At 35.6% G+C, this 21,974-nt stretch overlaps 1 protein-coding gene across 4 annotated transcripts in view; it reads left to right on the top strand.

Annotated features, from left to right (window-relative positions):
* LOC105443208 (hyalin-like) overlaps nt 1-18,308 on the top strand; it is a 30,527-nt gene extending 12,219 nt beyond the window's left edge. Inside the window, exons 5-12 of one of the 4 annotated variants that reach the window (XM_030977218.1) lie at nt 409-4,079; nt 4,891-4,998; nt 12,620-12,876; nt 13,466-13,720; nt 14,681-14,932; nt 15,663-15,759; nt 16,188-16,292; nt 17,184-18,308. In XM_030977218.1, the coding sequence (XP_030833078.1) occupies nt 4,060-4,079; nt 4,891-4,998; nt 12,620-12,876; nt 13,466-13,720; nt 14,681-14,832 (792 nt within the window). In that variant the 5' untranslated portion in view covers nt 409-4,059 and the 3' untranslated portion in view covers nt 14,833-14,932; nt 15,663-15,759; nt 16,188-16,292; nt 17,184-18,308. The other 3 variants (XM_030977224.1, XM_030977212.1, XM_030977208.1) reach the window with 3 other exon arrangements.
* The last annotated feature ends 3,666 nt before the right edge of the window (nt 18,309-21,974 follow it).

Raw genomic sequence — 21,974 nt, forward strand, 5'->3', positions numbered from 1 at the left:
TATATGGGACTACCCTATATCTCTCACAGTCCATGAGAGAAACAAATTTACCAAATATATGAATTAGTAGGCGGTTTCCCGGCAAATTTTTTATCATTATGTATTAGTCAAAACATATTCTTTCACATGATTGATAATGAGAGCTTCCATTTCATTTTTTTTGAAATTGGGGCGTTTCCAATACTGGTCTTTACCTTTAAAGTCTAATACAATACATATTGTACATGTGACCTTGGATAAGTCAAAACTTGCTAAAGTCGAAGGTCTACACAGAACCCAACCTGTTTTGTCCTATTGTTTTATGACCCACAGTCTCTCAGAAAGCTATTTTATGGATCCCAAGAGATTTGAGTTACTGTATGTAAGGTTGATTATGTATTCAATTTTCTGTCTCTGTTCTTTTGGCAGGTACTGGTTGCTTTGGAAGGCAATTGTGTTTGTGTTGTTATTTGTCAAATCATCTTCATTTTTCAAAACATAACATACCATACCATTCCATCTTCACCCTCGGAACTCGTTATCTTGAGTTTTTGAGAAAAGCAGTACTCATTCAGAAGTTCATTTGAAGTTTCATCCAGAATCCCATTCCCATTCTATCATATTCAAAACATTGCATACCATACCATTCCATCTTCACCCTCGGAACTCGTTATCTTGAGTTTTTGAGAAAAGTAGTACTCATTCAGAAGTTCATTTGAAATTTCATCCAGAATCCCATCCTAAAGTCTGTTTATTGGCAACTCACGACAATAAGCCTCTAGCACTCATAAGCTAGTCGGTGAGTCAAAGAAGAGTTGTGGTAGACAGCAAGAGAAAGTCTGTTTATTGGCAACTCACGACAATAAGCCTCTAGCACTCATACATAAGCTAGTCGGTGAGTCAAAGAAGAGTTGTGATAGATAGCAAGAGAAAGTCTGTTTATTGGCAACTCATGACAATAAGCCACTAGCACTTAAGAAGCTAGTTGGTGAGTTAAAGAAGAGTTGTGATAGATAGCAAGAATCACATTGAACCACAATTATTCTATTGAAACCTGAGAAACCTTGAATCAAGAGCTATTCTTATCACAGAAGTGATTCTTATAACTTTTTTTCTGAATCTATTCTAAGCTGTCTGAACTTTTCTAATTACAGAAGTAATTCCTACAAGACAGAGGTCTTGATCTTTTGCTACAGAAGTAGCCCTACTTTCTTGTGATACTTTATTTCTGAATCTACTCTGTCTTACTGAACTTCACAAATCTTCTCCTATTTTACAAGCTTTCTAAATATATTCTTTATCACAGAAGTGATTCCTACAAGATTTCTGAATCTATTTTATTCTAAGCTGTCTGAACTTTTCTAACCTAGTCCTATTACTGAAAAAAGTGAGCTTGATTGAGTGTAAAGTGACTAAAGCAGAATTGATTGAAGAGAGTTTGGAGCTGAATATATAGAAATAAAAGTAAGATTGATTGATCGTAAAGTGCGTAAGCTGAATTGATTGCAGAGAGAACAGAGTTTGGAGAAATACAGAAATATATGTGAGATTAATTTAATTACAAAGACAAGAGTTGTAAAAATATAAGTGAGCCTAATTGATTGCAGAGAGTATTAAAGACAAAAGCTTTGGTCAGGATATTCCGAGATTGAGACATACAAGTGAGGTTGATTGCAGAGAAAGAAGTTTTGGTCAGGATATTTAGAGATTGAGACATACAAGTGAGGTTGATTGCAGTGAAAGAAATTTTAGTCAGGATATTTAGAGATTGAGACGTACAAGTGAGGTTGATTGCAGAGAAAGAAGTTTTAGTCAGGATATTTAGAGATTGAGACATACAAGTGAGGTCGATCTATTGCAGAGAAAGAAGTTTTGGTCAGGATATTTAGAGATTGAGACATACAAGTGAGATTGATTGCAGAGAAAGAAGTTCCGGTCAGGATATTTAGAGATTGAGACATACAAGTGAGGTTGATTTTTCTTTATTATGGAATTTGAAGGTGATCAATTCAAGGAAGTGATAAAAGAGATTGTAGATATGCTATGGAGTTGTGCATCAGTTCTCGATCCGCAGAATGAAGAATGTTGCGTCTGTAGGAATACAATTGAAGAAAGTGAAAACAAAGCTACTTGTGAGAGCTGCAATGAATATTATCATGTGACGTGTATGGGTTTTTTGTGCCAAGATCGAGTGAATGAGCGGAGATTAATCTGGATTTGTTCATCTTGTGGAAATAACAACATTGCGCATCGACTGTTTGATAAAGTATGTATCCCCTCTCATTTGAATAGATACCAGCCTCTTGAGACAGTAGATGAAGAATTTGATGATCATGTGCCTCTCTTACCCAAGCAAGCTGGCACACAAAAGAAATCCAGATCAAAGAAAAGGTATTTTAAGAAATGCAAGAAAATCAATATAGAGCCAGGAAATCAAAGTGTAAAAGAAATAAAATCAAATGAGTTTGACACACATGAACATGATCCTGGAGTCACTCGAAGAGATTCCCCCAAACAACGTGATAAATTGCATAGTGAAGAAGTAGATAGTAATGAATGGATGAAGGTGAAAACAAAGAAGGCAAGGATGTTGGAAAAGATGCAAGAAAGAATATCGCAATTAACAGCAAAAAGTGACAGTGGAACAGGTCAGAAAAAGAGAACCATAAATGGTGTTGTTCTAGAACCTGGTGTAACGTACATTGGCAAAGCAATGAAATCTTTCTATGAAAGACGGAAAAGTAGAAAATCAAAACGCAAAGTAGACATCAAACTAAACAGAGATGTAGAATGTCAGAAAGTAAAGGATGATAGTGTTCAACTGTACACAGAAACATTGCTAGATGAATATGCAAAGTGTGTGCAATCACCACAGTCGATGATGTACCATGAAACACACCTCTACACACAAAAAAACAAGGAGAAACAATCTTGGGCTGATATAGTAGGCCATGTACAAAATGAAACAACACAGACAAAATCTTTTGTTGGCAGTGTGACATATAGTCATGTTTCTTTGAAACAATCCAAGAGCAAAGAACAGAGCACATTCCGAGTATGTGGTGGTGCAAAACACTCACAAAAAACTGAAGAAGGAAACAAGAAAGTCCGTGTTCTAAAGGGCAACAAAACATCTTGTGGAAAGTCAGTTGATTCTGAAGTATTGAAAATGGAAGTATCGAACGATAAAGGAAAAGCATGTGACGGAAAGACTGAAAGCGTGGGTGAAGTAAAGGTAGATAAATGCAATAGTACTGCTGTAATCAAGGATAAATTGTGTGGCAGTGATAAAGACATGACAGAAATACAGTCCAAAGCAGCAGAAAATGGTCAGGAAATTAATACTTTTGAGGTTGGTAACCAAGTCACTTACAAAACAAGCAGTAAGCATGATGATGAATGTGCAAATGATCAATTTGTCAAGTCACAAAAGTCTATTCTTAAGAAAATGTTTGGAATGGAACATGATAGTAAATTCCATAAACAGTCAGTCAACACCTCTAATGTAAATTTAGAAGAGAAGCAAATCCCAAATGAAAACATATCAAATATGGAACAAAATACACTTGTGAAATGTGTTGCCCTGGGCAATTTTCATCAAGGAAATGCTAGATTTGGATTTTATTCTGGAAAGCAATGTGTGTCTAACAGTTTTGCTGCTATTTTATACAGTAAAATTACAGATGTTACCCAATGGCAAAAACAAGATCTTGACAAGGTATTGAATTATGGTAATGAGTTGTATAAATTTATTCAGCTTAGTTCTGGAATAAATGATAATTTCTTATTGATATCTGAGTTACCTGATCAATTAGAAGCTTTTGATGTCCATTATAAAATGCAATGTTCTCAGAGTGTTATGGGTACAATTTGTGGAAATGAATCTTTTTTGATTAATTTTAATGCAGTAACATTGAAAGATGCTCTCCATCAGGAATTAGATAGACATGATGCATGCTTTTGTACATTTAGTGGCCAAACATTTGCAATCATATCCACACAAAAACAATATTTCATTTTTGATTCACATTCTAGAGACAGGCATGGACTTATGACAGATGATGGAACCAGTGTCGTTCTATGTACATCAAACTGGAAAGGTGTGTACGATCATATCTTGAAATTAGCTGAATCTATGGGTATCAATAAAAACCAGACTGAATTTGAACTTACAGGTATAATTGTGAATCTTATCAATTCAAGCGAGATTACTGTGAGAGAACATGGTGATAATGGTCATGTGGGACAAGATGAACAGGACTATATGAATGTAGTTGAAAGTAATGATGGATTTTTCTTGCCAACAGATAGAACTGACAAAAGTAATAAATGTGTTTCAACAGATATGTCTGATTGTATTGAAATAGATGATGATGAGGATGACTGCATAATAATTGATGCAGAGCATGATACAAATTATTGCAAAGATTTCCCTAGTGGTGCTCCCTCAGATAGGCCTGATTATATCAATATAGATGATGATGATGACTGCATAATAATTGATGCAGAGCATGATACACATTATTGCACCGATTTCCCTAGTGGTGCTCCCTCAGATAGGCCTGATTCTATCAATATAGATGATGTTGATGATGATGACTGCATAATAATTGATGCAGAGCATGATACACATTATTGCAACGATTTCCCTTGTGGTGCTCCCTCAGATAGGCCTGATTCTATCAATATAGATGATGTTGATGATGATGACTGCATGGTAATTGATACAGAGTACATTACAAATAACTACAAATATTTCCCAGTCCATTCAAGTGAAAAGAAAAAAGTGTGTGCTAAATTTAATATTACAGATACTTGTATCAGTTCCAAATCAGATACCGATATGTGCATTAATATTGGTACTCCTGCTATTATTACTAATATTACTGGCGATGGAAATTGTTTTTACAGGTCAATCTCTCTTTGTCTGACGGGGAAGGAAGCTAATCACAACATTCTGAGGCAGACATGTATCCAACATTTGCTGCAAAACTCACATATATTTGCTGGTTGTTTAAGGTATGAATTTTCATCAGTTAAGGACTATGTCAGTAGAAATAAACCACAAATCAATGGTGAATGGGCCACAGAGGTAGAGATTGCTGTGATGGCACATCTGCTTGAAACAGATATATTAATTTACAGTGATACACATCTGAAGTGGAGACTGTATTCATGGGATAACCCTGGACGAATTGTACATGAATCAAATATGAGGGGCATTTATCTATTACATGTTAAAGGTGTACATTTCGATTATGTTGAATCTGTCGAATGTATTGCTCCAAGTATTGACAAAGGAAAAAAAACAAAGGAAAATGAACCATGTTTAATTCATGAAAAGAAAAGAATGGGTGAAACTAAGGGAGTTACATGTACTGAAAAAAGATCTTTTCATAGTGATATGCTTGAAGACAATGAAAGTGAAAGTGATACAATAATAATTGAAGATATTAAATATTCCAATTCATCAGGCTTGAAAAATGGTGTAACTGATGTTATAAATGAAGAAAACATGTTCATTGGAAATGACCATTTAAAGATACTGAATGAAAAAATTGCATTGAAAAAAGTGTCAATTAGACTGATACGATTATCTGAATCTGAATTAAAAAATATTTCATTTGAATACGGATCTTGCGCAACGAAAGATGAAATTGAAGAAACGTTTGTGCCAAGTGTAAGCGAAAAAAGTGAAGACATTTTTATTACCAAAAGAAAGAGAAAAGGTGACACAATTCATGAAAGTGTGAAGTATGCTAAATCAAAAAAGATGTCTTCTCCAAAAATGCATAAATATTGCAAAACAAAACAACCTAAACTGGAAAAAGATGAGAGGGAAAAAAATTCAGCTTCTAGAATTACTAGTTATCCATCAGGAATTGTTTATACTATGAATAGAGGTGTAACTGATGTTTTAAATGATGAAAAAATTGCATTGAAAAAAGTGTCAATTAGACTGATACGATTATCTGAATCTGAATTAAAAAATATTTCATTTGAATACGGATCTTGCGCAACGAAAGATGAAATTGAAGAAACATTTGTGCCAAGTGTAAGCGGAAAAAGTGAAGAAATTTTTATTTCCAAAAGAAAGAGAAAAGGTGACACAATTCATGAAAGTGTGAAGTGTGCTAAATCAAAAAAGATTTCTTCTCCAAAAATGCATAGATATTGCAAAACAAAACAGCCCAAAATGGAAAAAGATGAGAGGGAAAAAAAATCAGCTTCTAGAATTACTAGTTATCCATCAGGAATTGTTCATACTATGAATAGAGGTGTAACTGATGTTTTAAATGATGAACAAATTGTATTGAAAAAAGTGACAATTAGACTTATACGATTATCTGAATCTGAATTAAAGAATCTTTCATTTGATCTTTTGAAAGATATAAAGAAAACACAATCCAGTGCTAACTTACAAGGTACAAATATTCCAGTAAAAGGGTCTACAATTGAATTCCCTAAAAAAAAAATGAAAAATGAAAACAAGAAAAGCAAATGTAAGCAGTCTTTAAGAAAACGACAACAATTAGCTAAAGAAAGGATGAAAGCAAAAAGGAAACAAATTAATGATAATGATGCATACGATAATGTTCAAAATAATGAGAATTACATGGATGGTTGCAAATTCAAAGGAGATTTCAGTGATGTAAAGAAGACAAAAATGAAACAAAAGTATCACTCTAACAAAAGTTTCAGAGATGAAAAGAAGAAAAAGATTGAACAGAAGTATCAGTCTGATGAATCTTTCAGAGATAAACACAAGCAAAAAATAAAGCATAAGTATCAGTCTAATATATTGTTTAGAGATGAACACAAGAAGAAAATAAATTTGAAATATCAGTCTAATACATTGTTTAAAGATGAACACAAGAAAAAAATGAAACAAAAAATAAAACATGACTATCATTCTAATAAATCCTTTAGAGATGAACACAAGAAAAAAATGAAACAAAAAATAAAACATGACTATCAGTCTAATAAATCCTTTAGAGATGAACACAAGAAAAAAATGAAACAAAAAATAAAACATGACTATCAGTCTAATAAATCCTTTAGAGATGAACACAAACAGAAAATAAAATTGAAATATGAGTCTGATACATTATTTAGAGATGAACACAAACAAAAAATAAAACATAAGTATCAGTCTAACCAGCATTATAGGCAGAGACTCGCAGAAAAAAATAAAGAACGTGCTGGACTTAAGAAAATGAGTTTCAAAAAATTAGAAAATGTACTAGGAAATTTCAGAAATGTTATTTCTCATGGACCAGAATATGTCTGTTGTGTATGTCTAAAATTGCTTTTTCAAAGTCAAGTCTTAAAATGCATTAAACAAAATTACCAAAACAAAACGTGTATGAATGAGTCCTATTTACATATTTGCAATTCACACTGTAATGAAAACTGTCAATTGGCATGCTCATCTCGTGGACATTTATGGATATGCTTTACATGCCACAGAAAATTGTTGACGAATAAATTACCAGCTGAGGCTAGTGTTAACAGTTTGCAATTGCATGAGATTCCAGATGAATTGAAGGACTTGAATAATTTAGAGCAACATTTAATTGCACGTAACATAAGTTTTTTCAAATTAATCCGTTTACCTAAGGGAGGTCAAAATGCAGTTCATGGACCAGTTGTTTGTGTGCCTTCGAATACAATGAAAACTGTAAATATGCTACCTCCACCAGAAAGAGAAGATCAATTAATCCGTGTAAAATTGAAAAGGAAAATATCTTATAAGGGCCATCATGAGTATAAATTTGTTAACAAAATAAAGGTGCTAAATGGGTTGCACTATTTGAAGAAAAACAATAAGTGGTATTCTGATATAAGTATCAATGAAAACTGGAGTAATTCGTTGTCAGGAGAAATGTGTAGTGCAGAAACAAATGACAATGACGATTCAATTCAAAACTTTGAAGAACAGGAAAATGATGACCATGAAGCAAGGTTAAATGGAATTCAACTTGATACCTGCTTGCAACCAGTTGATATTGGACAAGAAATCCTTGATCAACATTTTGATGATATTTTCTGTTGTGCTCCATGTGAAGGAAACAATCCCATAGCACTTCTTAGAGATGAAAGCAATGAACCAAAATCGTTTCCTGTATTATTTCCAAAAGGTCAACCAACTTATCATGATGTCAGAAGTGTACGAGTGACCCTTGGAAGATATTTACAAAATAGGCTAATGCACGTAGATAATCGCTTTGCTAAAAATACAGATTTTATTTTTTATGCTCAGTGCATTTATGAAATTCAGCAAGTTTTGTCCGGTGTTTCAATTGCATTGAGAAAAACATCAAGTAAAAGTGATACTGATGCACCAATCACTATCAAAGATTTAAAACAAGTTGACAAAGTTCAGGACATATTAAAATCAGATAGAGGGTTTCGCTTCCTGAAACAGATAAGAGGTTCTCCTCCATATTGGTCTGCCACACAGAAAGATTTATTAGCCATGGTGAGACAGCTTGGTATACCTACATGGTTTGGAAGTTTCTCGGCAGCAGACATGAGATGGCCTGAAGTAATAAATACTTTATTAATGGAAAGAGGTGATAAACGAAAAATCAATGACCTAGATTGGACAGATAAATGTGAACTTTTAAAGTCGAATCCAGTGACTGTTGCAAGAATGTTTGACAAAAGATTTCACACTTTTTTGAAAAATGTTATTTTGTCTGAAGCACATCCCATCGGTCATGTAATAGATTATTTTTATCGTGTTGAATTCCAACAGCGAGGATCTCCACACACACATTGTTTATTCTGGGTAAAGGATGCACCAGAGCATGGATATAGTTCAGATGAGGAAGTGGTTTCCTTTATTGATAAATACATTTCTTGCAAGATACCATCCGAACAAGAAGATCCAGAACTCCATGAAATAATCACTCATGTGCAGCAGCATAGCAAAAAGCATTCAAAATCTTGTAAAAAGAAGGGAAAAACATGTCGGTTCAATTTTCCAAGACCACCATCTGATAGAACATGTGTACTTTATCCCAAAGAGGGTAATCCCGAAGAAATTGATAGTGCAAAACAATTATTAGAATTTATCAAAAACGCTGTAAATCAGGAAAATAATTACACTAATGTCTCAGACCTTTTTAAAGATTGTAACACAACACAGACTGAATTTGAAAATGCAACTAGGTTATTAGCTAAACAAGAAATTTTGATCAAGAAAAGAGACCCCAAAGATATATGGATAAATCAGTACAATCCTTTTCTACTGAGAGCATGGAATGCAAATATGGACTTACAATTTGTTATGGATGTTTATGCATGTGTTAGATATATTGTATCATACATTTCAAAATCAGAGAGAGAAATGGGAATGCTCTTAAGCCATGCTCAATCTGAAATAAATGAGGGAAATCATGATGCAAGAAAAAGTATCAGACAGCTCGGAAATGTCTACATGCAAAATCGAGAAGTATCTGCACAGGAGAGTGTGTATCGTGTATGTTCCCTTCGATTAAAAGAGTGTTCACGAAAAGTAGAATTTATTCCGGTTGGTCCAAATCCTGTTAGAATGAGTTTACCTTTACATGTTATTCAAAGTAGACCTGACGATGATGATGATGATACGAGTCCATGGATGGCAAATAAACTTGATCGATATAAAGCTAGACCTAATGGAAGTGAATTTGACACTATGTGTCTTGCAAAATTTTGCGCATGTTACAGAATACTAACTGCATCGCAAGTGAAAGGCACTAAAACATCACCATATTTATTTGAATTGAAAAATAATTCGGGATACATTCAGAAACGAACAAGGTCTAGTGCTGCTGTCGTAAGATATCCAAGATTTTCTAAAACAGTTTCTCCAGAAAAATATTACCTCAGTATATTGCAACTTTTCCTGCCATTTAGTAATGATGAGCAGTTAAAACCACCACAGTTTCAGACATATCAGGAATTTTATGAAACAGGTAGTGTCAAACTACAGGGAGGCAATTTGGAAAGTGTAAAATCAATAGTAGACAAACATTGTAAAGAGTACGAAAGAAATTCAAGAGCCATTGAACAAGCTGAACTTTTCATGGAAAAATTTGGTCCTCCAGAAGATGCGTGGGCTCTTTTATGTCCTGAAAGTGAAAAAGAAAGACTAGAAAATCCTAAGAACAACGTTGAAATGGATGAACCAGAATGTGAATTGGACATTCCAGATTTCAAACATGAAAAAAAGAATGAAACTTCTAGTGTGGAATTTCGAAGGCATGACATTTCAAAACATGAATCAAATAGTTTGATTCGATGTTTAAACAATGAGCAAAAAGAAATCTTTTACAAAATTAGACAATGGTGCTTAGAGAAAGTGAATGGTACAGAAAGTCAACCTTTTCATGTACTTATTAGTGGTGGTGCAGGAACAGGAAAATCTTATTTAATAAAATGTATATACCACGAAGCTGTACGTATACTTGGTAAAATGATGGTTAATCCTGATGACATTTCAATCTTGAAAGTTGCACCAACTGGCATAGCTGCATTCAATATAGAAGGATCTACAATTCACAGTGCGCTCTCAGTTCCAATCACAGCCAAATTTCCTTATCAACCACTTGGTGAAGAAAAAATTAACACCCTTCGTAATAAGCTTGGACAGTTGCAAATTTTGATCATAGATGAAATTTCCATGGTAGATTCCAAATTGCTGTACTACATACACGGTCGATTAAGACAAATTAAGCAATCACGCACTGATTGTCCATTCGGTAACGTTTCGGTATTGGCAGTTGGAGATTTTTATCAATTACCACCTGTGAAAGGAAAACCCTTGTATAAGGAATCAGTAGAACAATCACTGTGGTCTGAAAATTTCAAAAAGGTAGAACTGGTTGAAATAATGAGACAAAAGGAAGATTTGGCATTTGCTCTACTCTTGAATAGATTGAGAGTTAAGGAAAAGAAAGACACTTTATCAGATGCAGATTTATCAATCCTTACCTCTCGTGAAACTGGTGAAGAATGTGAAGAAGATATGCACATCTATTCAACTAATAAACAAGTAAATGAATGGAATAACAGAATGTTGCACAGTAAATGTGAAGATATTATATGTGTTAAAGCTGAAGACAGAAATAACAGCAAGGATAATGACGAAATATGTACCCAACCATGTAAATCTAGTCAAAGTTCTTTGCCTAGCAATCTGTCAATTGCTTTGAATGCTAGAGTGATGCTTTTAAAAAATATTGATACCAATATAGGTTTGACAAATGGATGTATAGGTACAGTTGCAGAAATAGTAAAACGAAATAACGAATCCAAGCCATACTGCATCGGTGTAAAATTTGATAGCCAGAAAATTGGCATTCAATCAATCAAAATGTATGAAGAATCAATGGGTAAAAATTACACAAGAAAGCAATTTCCTCTCAAACTGGCTTATGCTTGCACGGTTCACAAAGTACAAGGCATGACTTTAAATAAAGTAGTAGTATCACTGAAAAAAATATTTGCATCTGGACATAGCTATGTAGGCCTGAGTCGTGTAACTTCTTTATCTGGACTTACCATTGAAGAGTTTCATCCAAAAGTTATATACTGTGATCCAAAGATTAAAAAACACCTTAGGGATATGAGCAATTTCTTGGAAACTTCTATAGCAGAGGAAACATATGATGATGGTTTATGCATAATGTTGCACAATATTCAAGGATTAAAACAACATTATGTAGACTTACAATGCAATCCAACATTCCTGAATTCTGATATTATTTGTTTGACTGAAACATGGCTATCGGATAAGGATGACGTTTTTGAATTATTCTTAGCTCATTTCAAATTGTATCATCAATCAAGATATAACTCTTATTCTATCACAAGTGATTCAAGGCAACAGTTCAAGGACCAGTCACATGGAGGTGTTGCAGTTTATAGCAAGAATGAATTTTCAAGCAGACTTGATATAAAGATTGATAATCTAGAGTTTATTGCTTTTCTTATAACCTCTCCTGTGTCTGTTGTCATTGCAGTTGTTTATCGCCCTCCGACATACAGAATAAAGGACTTCTGTTTGTGTTTAAATAAGTTATTAGAAGAGCTACATAAAGTGGGTACAAAATGTATTGTAATGGGCGACTTCAATGATAACTTATTGAAACAGTCATCTAGAATACAAGACTTGATGTGTAATCATGGCTATACACAACATGTAAAGCAATCAACCACTGAAGGTGATACTTTGATTGACCATGTATACAGCAAAGGTCTACCGTTGGTTGAAACACAAGTGATTCCTATTTATTATAGTTACCATGAAGCAATTAAAATAAAGCTCTTTCAAATTTGACATTTTTTATTTTTCAATCATTTCGCGAGGTGATCCTTAGCTGTTGATCTTAACTGCTCTAGACTTTATTTTGTTGAAGATTAAGATTAGGGTTGGAATTGGGTTCAAGGTTAGTTCTTTTAACTAAGTGAACATTAGATATAGTATTTGGTCTAAAGCTGTATTCAGGATTTGGTTCATGTAGACAATTTGACCACAGACTTATCATCTTTGGAGCATTTTCACTTTCTCTGATTGAAGCTTTCTCAGACCTAATCTTCATTGCATTAATAAATAAAAATTGAATCTGGATTCGATCTCCACCACAAACAGCAGCGACACTTCCGCCACAGAGATCACGTTCTGTCCCAGTAACATCTTCGTCCAGGCTGCGTTGGGTGCCCGCAGTGCCACGGCCTCCTGGGACGTCCCTACAGCTATGGACGCCTCAGAACCCATCACAACAGTCAGCAACTACTCGCCTGGTGATTCCTTTGATGTTGACACTTATCTGGTCATCTGTTACCTTATCGATAACGCTGGTTTCTACTCAACATGCAGCTTTGAGGTCACTGTCACTTCAAGTGGAGGTTAGTGATTGTCCTTTAATAATTTTAAAGATTTGTTTTGAGGCATTATGGTGAAATCTTACTTTAAAAAAACCTTGCTGGCAAGCGATTTGAAATGACCCATTATGTATAGAGTACCTAATGGTGTGACGTCATTCTAGCTAAGTAGTCAAGGTTGCTGGTTCCAAACTATTTGTGCTAAACCATGATGTGGTGGTCACACCGGCACTAAACACTGACTTTGCCCTGCTCTAGCTTGTTGTTTGAATGATTGTGGAGTGAACCTCATTGACAGGCTCTGTTTAGAACCAGTAACCTGGACGACAAATGAACATGACGTTAACACCTTACTCTATTATAGCAACTGTTTGGTTCAAATTCTTCCTGCATATAAACATGTTGCTATTGTGGCATTCGTCTGTGTTTCGTGAGCAGTTTAGAATTGTAAAAATGTAGGTAGTGAAATGATTCAAATTTGTACAAAATCTGAGGAGATGAATGTACACTGTATCTCTGGATCGAGGAAGCACCTCATATTTCTTGAAAATGGAGGCTGCATGTACATATTCCCTATCTCTGACATCATTTTCATCCGATTTCTTTGTCACAGTGGTCATCGACAGAGAGAACCCTGTCCTGACCAGCTGTCCAACCGACATCATCGCCAATGCCAGCCCTGGTACCTCGAACACGGACGTTTCATGGCTGGCTCCTGTGGCATCAGACAACTCTTACTCCGCTACCCTGACGGTCAACCGACCACCAAGCAGTTCCTTTGCTGTTGGATCTACTGAGGTCACTTACACAGCTACCACTGGGCACTTTGTCACCTGCAGCTTCGACATCATTGTCGTGTTTACCGATGGTACGTCTTATATAGGGACTCCTGTACTTGATTTTTGATGGAGTAATCCCTTTAGCAGCTCACTCAGGAAGCTATACTGGGATGGTAAGTGAGGCCCCCGGCCCCCCCACTCAGTGTTATTTAGGGTACGCATATGCTCGTACCCTTTTTTTGAAAGCACCCCCTATCTGAGGACTGCCAACATTTCCGAACCCCCCTTTCGCAGGCTTTTTGCAGGCTTTTCCTGCCTTGGAGACCCCCCTAAATCAGGAAAAATGCTCAATGTACCCCCCTAAATTCGGAATAATTTCTCAGGATTCCAAAGAGATGAGAGAAAAAAAGAAAAACACCCCCTTTTTAAAGAAATCTTCAAATACACCCCTTTTTTTACAAATCTCGGGCCGGACTTTGTTGCACGAAAAGTACCCCTTTACCGGACATTTTGGCAACACGCATGCGGTCATTCCGACCTCTGAGTGGGGGGGCCGGGGTGAGGCCAGTAGCTGCAAGGAGTGCCATGTAGTGCAGAAATGGTGTGTGGACAAAGCACTTATCAATTTACAGTAAATTGATACCTTAAACTGACTCCACGACACATGCTCCTAGAACAATTCCACCATGTCCAATGTCCTACATTAGTTGGCTTAGCGAAATAGAGAGGCACAAAAAGACGCATCTGCAAGGCAGAAGGCATGATAGGTAACATTAAGCCCAATCAAGATTATTATGCATTTTGCATTCTAGTTGCATCTTTTCTACCTCTACATTTCGCTAAGCTACCTTAACATAATTCTTAACTTCAACTCTGGACCAAAGAAACCTAACACTACACCTAACCAAAATCGCAATCGTCTTTGATTTTCATTTCGTACCTATCGTTTTGTGCAAAATAGCATGTGTGACAAACGAGCGAAGATCGTAACTAAAGTGTTGAAAATAAGCTCTTAATATTATTCTAATAAACTTTTTGATTTTCCTTAGACAGCACAGCCCCAGTCCTGTCGAACTGCCCTTCAAACCACACCATGTTCGCCTCTCAAAACGCCCAAGGCGCTGTAGTTGTTTGGTCAATACTGACTGCTCCTGGTAACTCCGATGACATCGTGTCGATCACAAGTGACTTCAGCTCCTGAACCCTGTTCCCGGTCGGCGTGACCACTGTGACCTTCACTGCTACGGACAGCTCTGGCAACATGGACACTTGCCAGTTCTCTACTAGTATTACAGTCGTAGGTCAGTTAATATTGATTTGTCAGCAAGTTCTGCACTTCCTTAAGTAGCTCTTCGGCATGTCGGAAGTGTTTTTTCTTCTCCCGACAATATGTACATGTACCTTAACCTATGTTCATTCGGGGTTGGTGGCTTTTGGCATCCATCTTCTTCTGAATCTGTGCATAGCATACTATTGTAAAGAATTGGGTAGTAAGGCTTTAATCTTTTCAATGGAGGATGGTTGTTAGCTCACATGGAGCCCATCCACCCTTTGGCAGGTCTCGTTTTCATTCCTACCTCTCTCCCTCCTCACCAGACTGGTGGGGTTGATGGCTTAGTCTCGACTATGGACAGGTTGCACTGGCTAACAGGTTGACCAGTATTCAATTCAATTCAAATGAGGCTTTATTCAAGACTTGTCAAAAAGTCCAAAAAAAGTCCTAAAAATGCAAGTTTACATCAAACATACAATCATATAAAAAAGCATTCAAAAACATATATATATATAAATATAAAGAAAAACATAGCAAATGGGAAAAATATATCAAAATAAATAAATGTTTACATCAAAACATAAAAGCAGTAACAAAAAAAAAAGAAGAAAAAAAAAAATACAAACAAAATATTGCTATCAAGTCAGATTAGCGTACTGAAAATAAAGGAATTCAAATAAAAGACATTTAATGTCTCCCTTGTATTATTGTCATTATTATTGTTCTAATCATTGTCATGTGTTTGTGTGTATTTTCAGTTGGTGCCAACCCGTGTTCCAGTAACCCATGCGCTCCCAGTAAACAGTGCTTCTACATCCCATCCCAGGAGAGAAGCTGATATGCTCGACCTTAGCGGTAAGAATATTCTGTTCTTCTGAATGTGTCCTCTTTCTATCTTTGGTGTCAATCCATCAGACTTGGGCCTTTTTTCATAAAACCTCTTATCAATAATTAATGCTAAAATTCTATGCCAAATTTGCTCTCAGCCAATCAAATGCTTTGATTTCAGTATCTTATAACAGTTATAATGTTACTTGCCATTGAGAATAACTTGGTAAATTTAGATGCTCTTTCATGGAAAGCATTGACAACCTGGTGGGGCATCAGCAAAAATTATCATTCAATAAGTTTGTATGCCATTGAATAAATTATATCAGCTTTGGAATTTTTTTTTTTTACTTGACTTGGCTCTCATACACCTATTTTTCATAAGCAAAAGATTAATAGTTTTTATCTTTTATTTGAATGTTTTATACTGATGTTGCCTTATTTTCTTTATACAGACATCTGCCCTTGCCAGAATGGGGGTATTTGTCTCCTAGACGATGCCACATCCTCGGCCACCTGTGAATGCCCTATTGGATACGCTGGTGTGCTCTGTGAGATGGGTAAGACACCTACTCCTTCCATACTAGCTGTTCTATGAAGATAATCATTGAGATTATAGGGAAACCGTTCTATGAACGAGTTACCAACTATTTTGCAAATCAGGGAATATGAAGAAAAAAAGTTGCTAAAATCTGGGATAAATCAGCTAATTTCATTGGCCTTAAAAGAAAAACGGTCTCTTATTTTTTCGTCTTTTGTCCAAAGATTGTATCCACTGGATTTTGGAATTTTAAAACCATTTATCATTAAACAAAAATTGGGAATTTTTGTTTTGGGAACCCTGATGAAAGACTACTAGAGGAATACACAGTAATGAGACCTTTGAGAGGGTGTTGTAGTACAGTGCTTAAACATTTGACTTAAGATGTAAAGATTGTGCATTTGAGCTGTGGTTCAGTAGTAATGTAATTTGATGAGACATCGATCAGAGTCATTCATTCACATATGCCTCTGTAATACCTCGATCACACCTCTGCACCGAATCTGCACCGACTCCAAACCAAACAATTCTTGGCCATTAGAGTTAATGTAATTTCTTGTTTAGTCTCTTGTTGGTTGATAGGACTGAAGTATTAAAAGGTGAAAGCGACTGTAATATCTGTGATATGTGATCTCATATATAATAATATATAATAATAACAACATTTTATATATTTTATATATGTTATATATTGACCATTCATGATCAAATACAACCATGCTGCACTGTCAAAACGAAGTTCATGTGTTCTAGTAATACAGCCAAACAACACCACATTACACGGTGGCAGCGTTGGGATTCTGACCCACGCCATTGAAATAACTGGTGGCTAGTCTCGTGATGCTAAGTTGTCAACCAAGTTTTCATTCAAAGTTAAAATAACTTATAAATTCCTTTCTGTCTATTTCAGATACAATGCCTGCTGCATGGCGATTATGCTCGTCGTCGTCATCTCTCTATCTGGGTTGCTTTGTTACATCGAAGCAAGATAGATGAAATTCCAATCCTTCAATAAACACAACACTGCTCACAAGCTAATTTAAATCTAATCTAAGCTTATTGCATTCATGCCTTTGCTAGAAAGATCCATTGTGTAATCCCAATGGTAAGTTATGAGAATTGAAATATTGGGATGTACATGCGAGGAGAATATATATATTTCTATGCAAAACATTAATTCAAATGGCTGGTAATTAGATTTCTCAAAAGGGAAAGATCTTGTGGCCATTAGGCAATGTTTGTTAAAGAAAGTCTTTCTAACCATAATGATTAATTGTGCTATAAATGTCTGTAAATACTGTGTACGCTTAACGGTAGATCCTTAGTTGCATAATTTCATATTGATGTAAGACGTAGTGAAAGGCAGACACATGGAGGAGGTGTTGTTTTCAATGTGCTGCTTGGGTGTCAATTTTTTTTTATGTCTCGTGAAACTATTTGTTAATATGTTATGTTACTTCTCTGGGATTACTCTAAGAATATTCTCTCCCTGTGAACACTTACTAGCCTTTCTCTCTGAAATTCATCTAGAAATGCTGTGTTTGTAACGTTTTTGTCACGACAGAACTGATCATTTGTCGATTTTTTTTTTCTTTCTTCAAACTAATTGTCGACGGCTCAGACTTTAATGCCAACTCAAAAATATGGCTATGTTTAGGTTGTTTTGTTGGGAGGGAGTAATGTTTGGAAGTATTTTTGACTTTATTTTGCTTCAGGTATGCTTATAAGCGATTTTGTGGGGTTTAAATCTTGACTATCACATATCGAACCTACTTTATTTCACTCTCAAAGTATTTTAAACACCAAAGCATTTCAGAAATGTCAGTTATATCATGTTTTATATTGTATTCACTATATATTGCAGAATTTTTATTCTGAATTACATCAATTCTGTTTTTTTTTTCTTTCAATTTTATCTTTGTCATGAAGTCGTGGCCATGAATTCATTTAGTGAATTGTGTTTGTGTTTAGAAAGATATGAGTTTTTTAAATATATCAATTTATATAATGAAATAAAAAAAAATTGCCTGATTGCATAAATAATGTTTATACTGATTTTCCTTGTATTATTATGGTGGTAATGGCGATGGTGATAAATTATGGCGGTTGTGATGATTATGATGATGGTGGTGATGGTGCATCAAATTGATGATGATGATAGACTTGGTAAAAATGATGATGCTAATGATGATGATGATGAAGGTGATGATGGTTCAAGTTCAATTTGACATTTATTCCATTCATTTATTTCTTTAAAGGGTACATAGACACAATTTGTAGAGGAGATCATGAAATAACAATGCATGAATGACGAGACGGCTCAATTACAAAAGGCAAGAGCCTTATTGGTGCTGCCATCGAAAAAGGGGTGGCATGATGGTGATACTAGTGATGTTTCTCGTACCGACTAAACTAAACAAATAAAAACAAAATCATGAAAAAGTAATTCACAAACATAAGTGTGATAAAGTCAGTAGATAGCATCAGTCCTTATAGAATAAAAGACCATACACATATGTAACTGTTTACCCACTATTTTAAACATATTTTTATAACTTCAATCAAAAACAGTTACAAATTATAATTGTCTGAAACGTATAGAAAACGAGATTTGAATTCGTCATTTGGCGAATGAGGTGGTCTGCCTGGTTTTTGTTCTAAGGGTCTATGGTGTTAACGGAAAGATAAAGAGAGAGAGAGAGAGAAATGGCAGTCGATATATATATAGAGAGAGAGAGAAGGAGGGAAACGGGATATAGTCCTGTAAAAATAAATGAGCTGGACAGAGAGATACAAGAGGAATCAGAATGCATGCACTTGAAAGGAGGCAGGACGGTGAGGAAACGCGGTAGGTGTGAAATTAGAATACAAAGGGCAAAGGGAAGTGCAAGAGGAAATTAAGAAGCATCCGAAGGCATAATAGAGGGAGAATGAAAGCCAGAAGCGGGAAGGTAGAAAAAAAGAGATACAGAGCAAGAGAAGGAGAGCGGACAGAACAAAAGATCCAGAGGCGGAAAGGGGGGAGAGTAGAGAAAGAGAGATACAGAGACAGAGCAAAAGAAGGAGAGCGGGGAGAACAAGAGAGCCAGAGGCGGGAAAGGGAGAGAATAGAAAGAGAGAGATGCAGAGACAGAGACAGAGCAAGAGAATAAGAGGGAGGCAAGAGAGAGAGAGAGAGAGAGAGAGAGGAAGAGGGTAAAAGAGTAGAGAGAGAGAGAGAGATAGGTAGATGCAGAGACAGACCAAGAAGGAGAGGGGGCAAAATATGAGAGGAGAAGGGAAACGGAGCAAGAAAGAGGAGACAGAGAGAGATGCAATTGAGAACAATGCTTTCCATATTTCTAACATAAATAAGCTCTTGTGAATACTGATCATGAAAGTGTTACCGATAATCATAAAACGATTATCATGAATACGATGATGACGATATTAGAATGATGACGATGAATAAAAGTGGCACAGCGCCCCCTTCAGGTTTTCGATAGAGGATTAACTGTTTACTTATACTAAACAAGCTCAAAGCACTTTTTTTAATAAATATTACATAATGTACATAGTGATTTTTTTAGTCCTGATTTAATATAAAATATGAGTAAGATATTAATATTCTATAACCCAACATCTATGATGTTAAATCTAGAAACGATTGTTAATATGCATGGCAGTGAATGGCCAGACGAATTGCCTCGAATTTCCTTGGATTAAATTGTTATACATATAAATGAGACAAGCTGAAATGATGCAGAGACAACGGGGTGGGGGGGGGGGAGTAGTGAAAGAGAGAGAGAGAGAGGCAGAGACAGAAAAAAAAAAGAGGGAAAAGGAAACAGTGAGAGGGAGAGGGTGAAAGTGTAAAAGAGAGGGAGAGAACAAGCTTAGAGAGATGCAGATGAGAGAGACCAAGAGAAGGAGAGGGGCAAAACAAGACTAGATGAAAGGAGACAGAGCAAGAGAGAAAAGAGGGAGAGGGGAGAGATGCAATTGAGAAAAATGCCTTCAATATTTCTAGCATAAATAGCTAGGCTCTTGAATGACGATCATGACAGTGTGCCGAAACTGCCGATGATGATATATAATGTTCATGAATATGATATTGACGATATTGATGATGATGATGATGACCATGATTAAAAGTGGTATAGCGCCCCTTCAGGTATTCGATTGAGGAATGTTATATATGATAACTGAAATGTCACCAACGATTGAATTTTTGACTATGATAACGTCATGATAATGTTAAATAGTCTACATAAATCTTGTCTCAGCTACAACATACTCAAAAATCAACAAGATCCAAGCAAAAATAACAGCGATATCGCTCACAAAAGACAGAAATGTAGAATCCAGATTTGAGAAAAAGTCATCTCCCATAGAGATTACACGCAAAATAGATTAAGTGTAAATAGGGTAATAAAAAAGTAAATAGGGTTGTTTATTACATTATTTACGATTGTACGTGCTTTGATAATTAAAGGAGATGGTACAGTGAAGATCAAAAAGAAGAAAAAAGTGAATAAAAAAATTGTTGGAGACGCCCCAACTCTAACCAAGGATCCCAAGGTCGGAAGTCAAGTGCGTTACCGATATACCAAAACATTTCCCATAGCGATTACACGTAAACGAAAAATGGAATTCTCAAATCCCACTTTGCAAGTGAAATATGAGCATGATCCCGGCATCTGATCGAAAAATAAATGGTACACTGGAGATAGCTTATTGTCTCAGCTACAACATACCCTAAGCTCAGCGAAAACAAAGCTAAAACAACGGAGATATTGCTCGCGAAAGACGGAAATGTAGAATCCAGTTTTGAGAAAAAGTCGTGTCCCATAGAGAATACACGCAAAATGTGAAAAATAGACATGCCTCCTTTAATCGCAAAAATACGCCATGATGCCTTTGTCAAAATGAAAAATCGTGAAGACTATGTTTGTAGAAAATTGTCACAGCTAGAACATATCAAAATTTGGAAGAAAATCAATCAATATTACGAGAAATACAATAAATTTTCCATGAATATAATTACGTCATAATATGCATTTTTGTATTTTGACTTCCTAGGCCATTATGATGACGTCTAGATGTACTTATTGGCCAAATGAGATATGAAATCATATTTCCGGCTCATACTCTATCTAAATATGAAAACAAATTGGCAGTCCTTATTCATCCCAACGGACTTTTTATAGGCATGTTTTTGCCCATATATGCTATGTAATACATGAGCTCGCGCGCACGGATATTTATCTTGAACGGACGCTCATTCCGTTATTAATAGTGATAAAGAGATGAACATGGTATCAAATTGTTCAGAAAAATATGAGGAATATCCTGTCAAAACAAATATAGGAGGAATTATTTTTTGTTCGGCCGTGATAAACGAAAACGTGCAAAAATGCGTGTTTTGCGCGATTTTTTATGAAATGCTTATAATGGCCTGAAACGTATGCAAAAATTTTTTAAAACGATTTTGAGCAATTTAAAATTTTACGCGCGCGTTAACGCGCGCACGTTCGCGTACGCGCATTTTTGCGCGCATTTATTGACCTGAAATTGACCGGACGGATATTGATCTTAATCCTGATAATTATAAATGAGAAATTCCTTTCCGTTATGAAGATATGATCATAAGTTGATTTTCACAAAATGGCGCCTGGATGACGTCACGATAACTGTGACTCTCTAAAAAGTCACGCAGTTC

The sequence above is a fragment of the Strongylocentrotus purpuratus genome, unplaced genomic scaffold, assembly GCF_000002235.5.
Source record: "Strongylocentrotus purpuratus isolate Spur 01 unplaced genomic scaffold, Spur_5.0 spur5_scaffold_1, whole genome shotgun sequence".
Classification (NCBI taxonomy): Eukaryota; Metazoa; Echinodermata; class Echinoidea; order Camarodonta; family Strongylocentrotidae; genus Strongylocentrotus; species Strongylocentrotus purpuratus.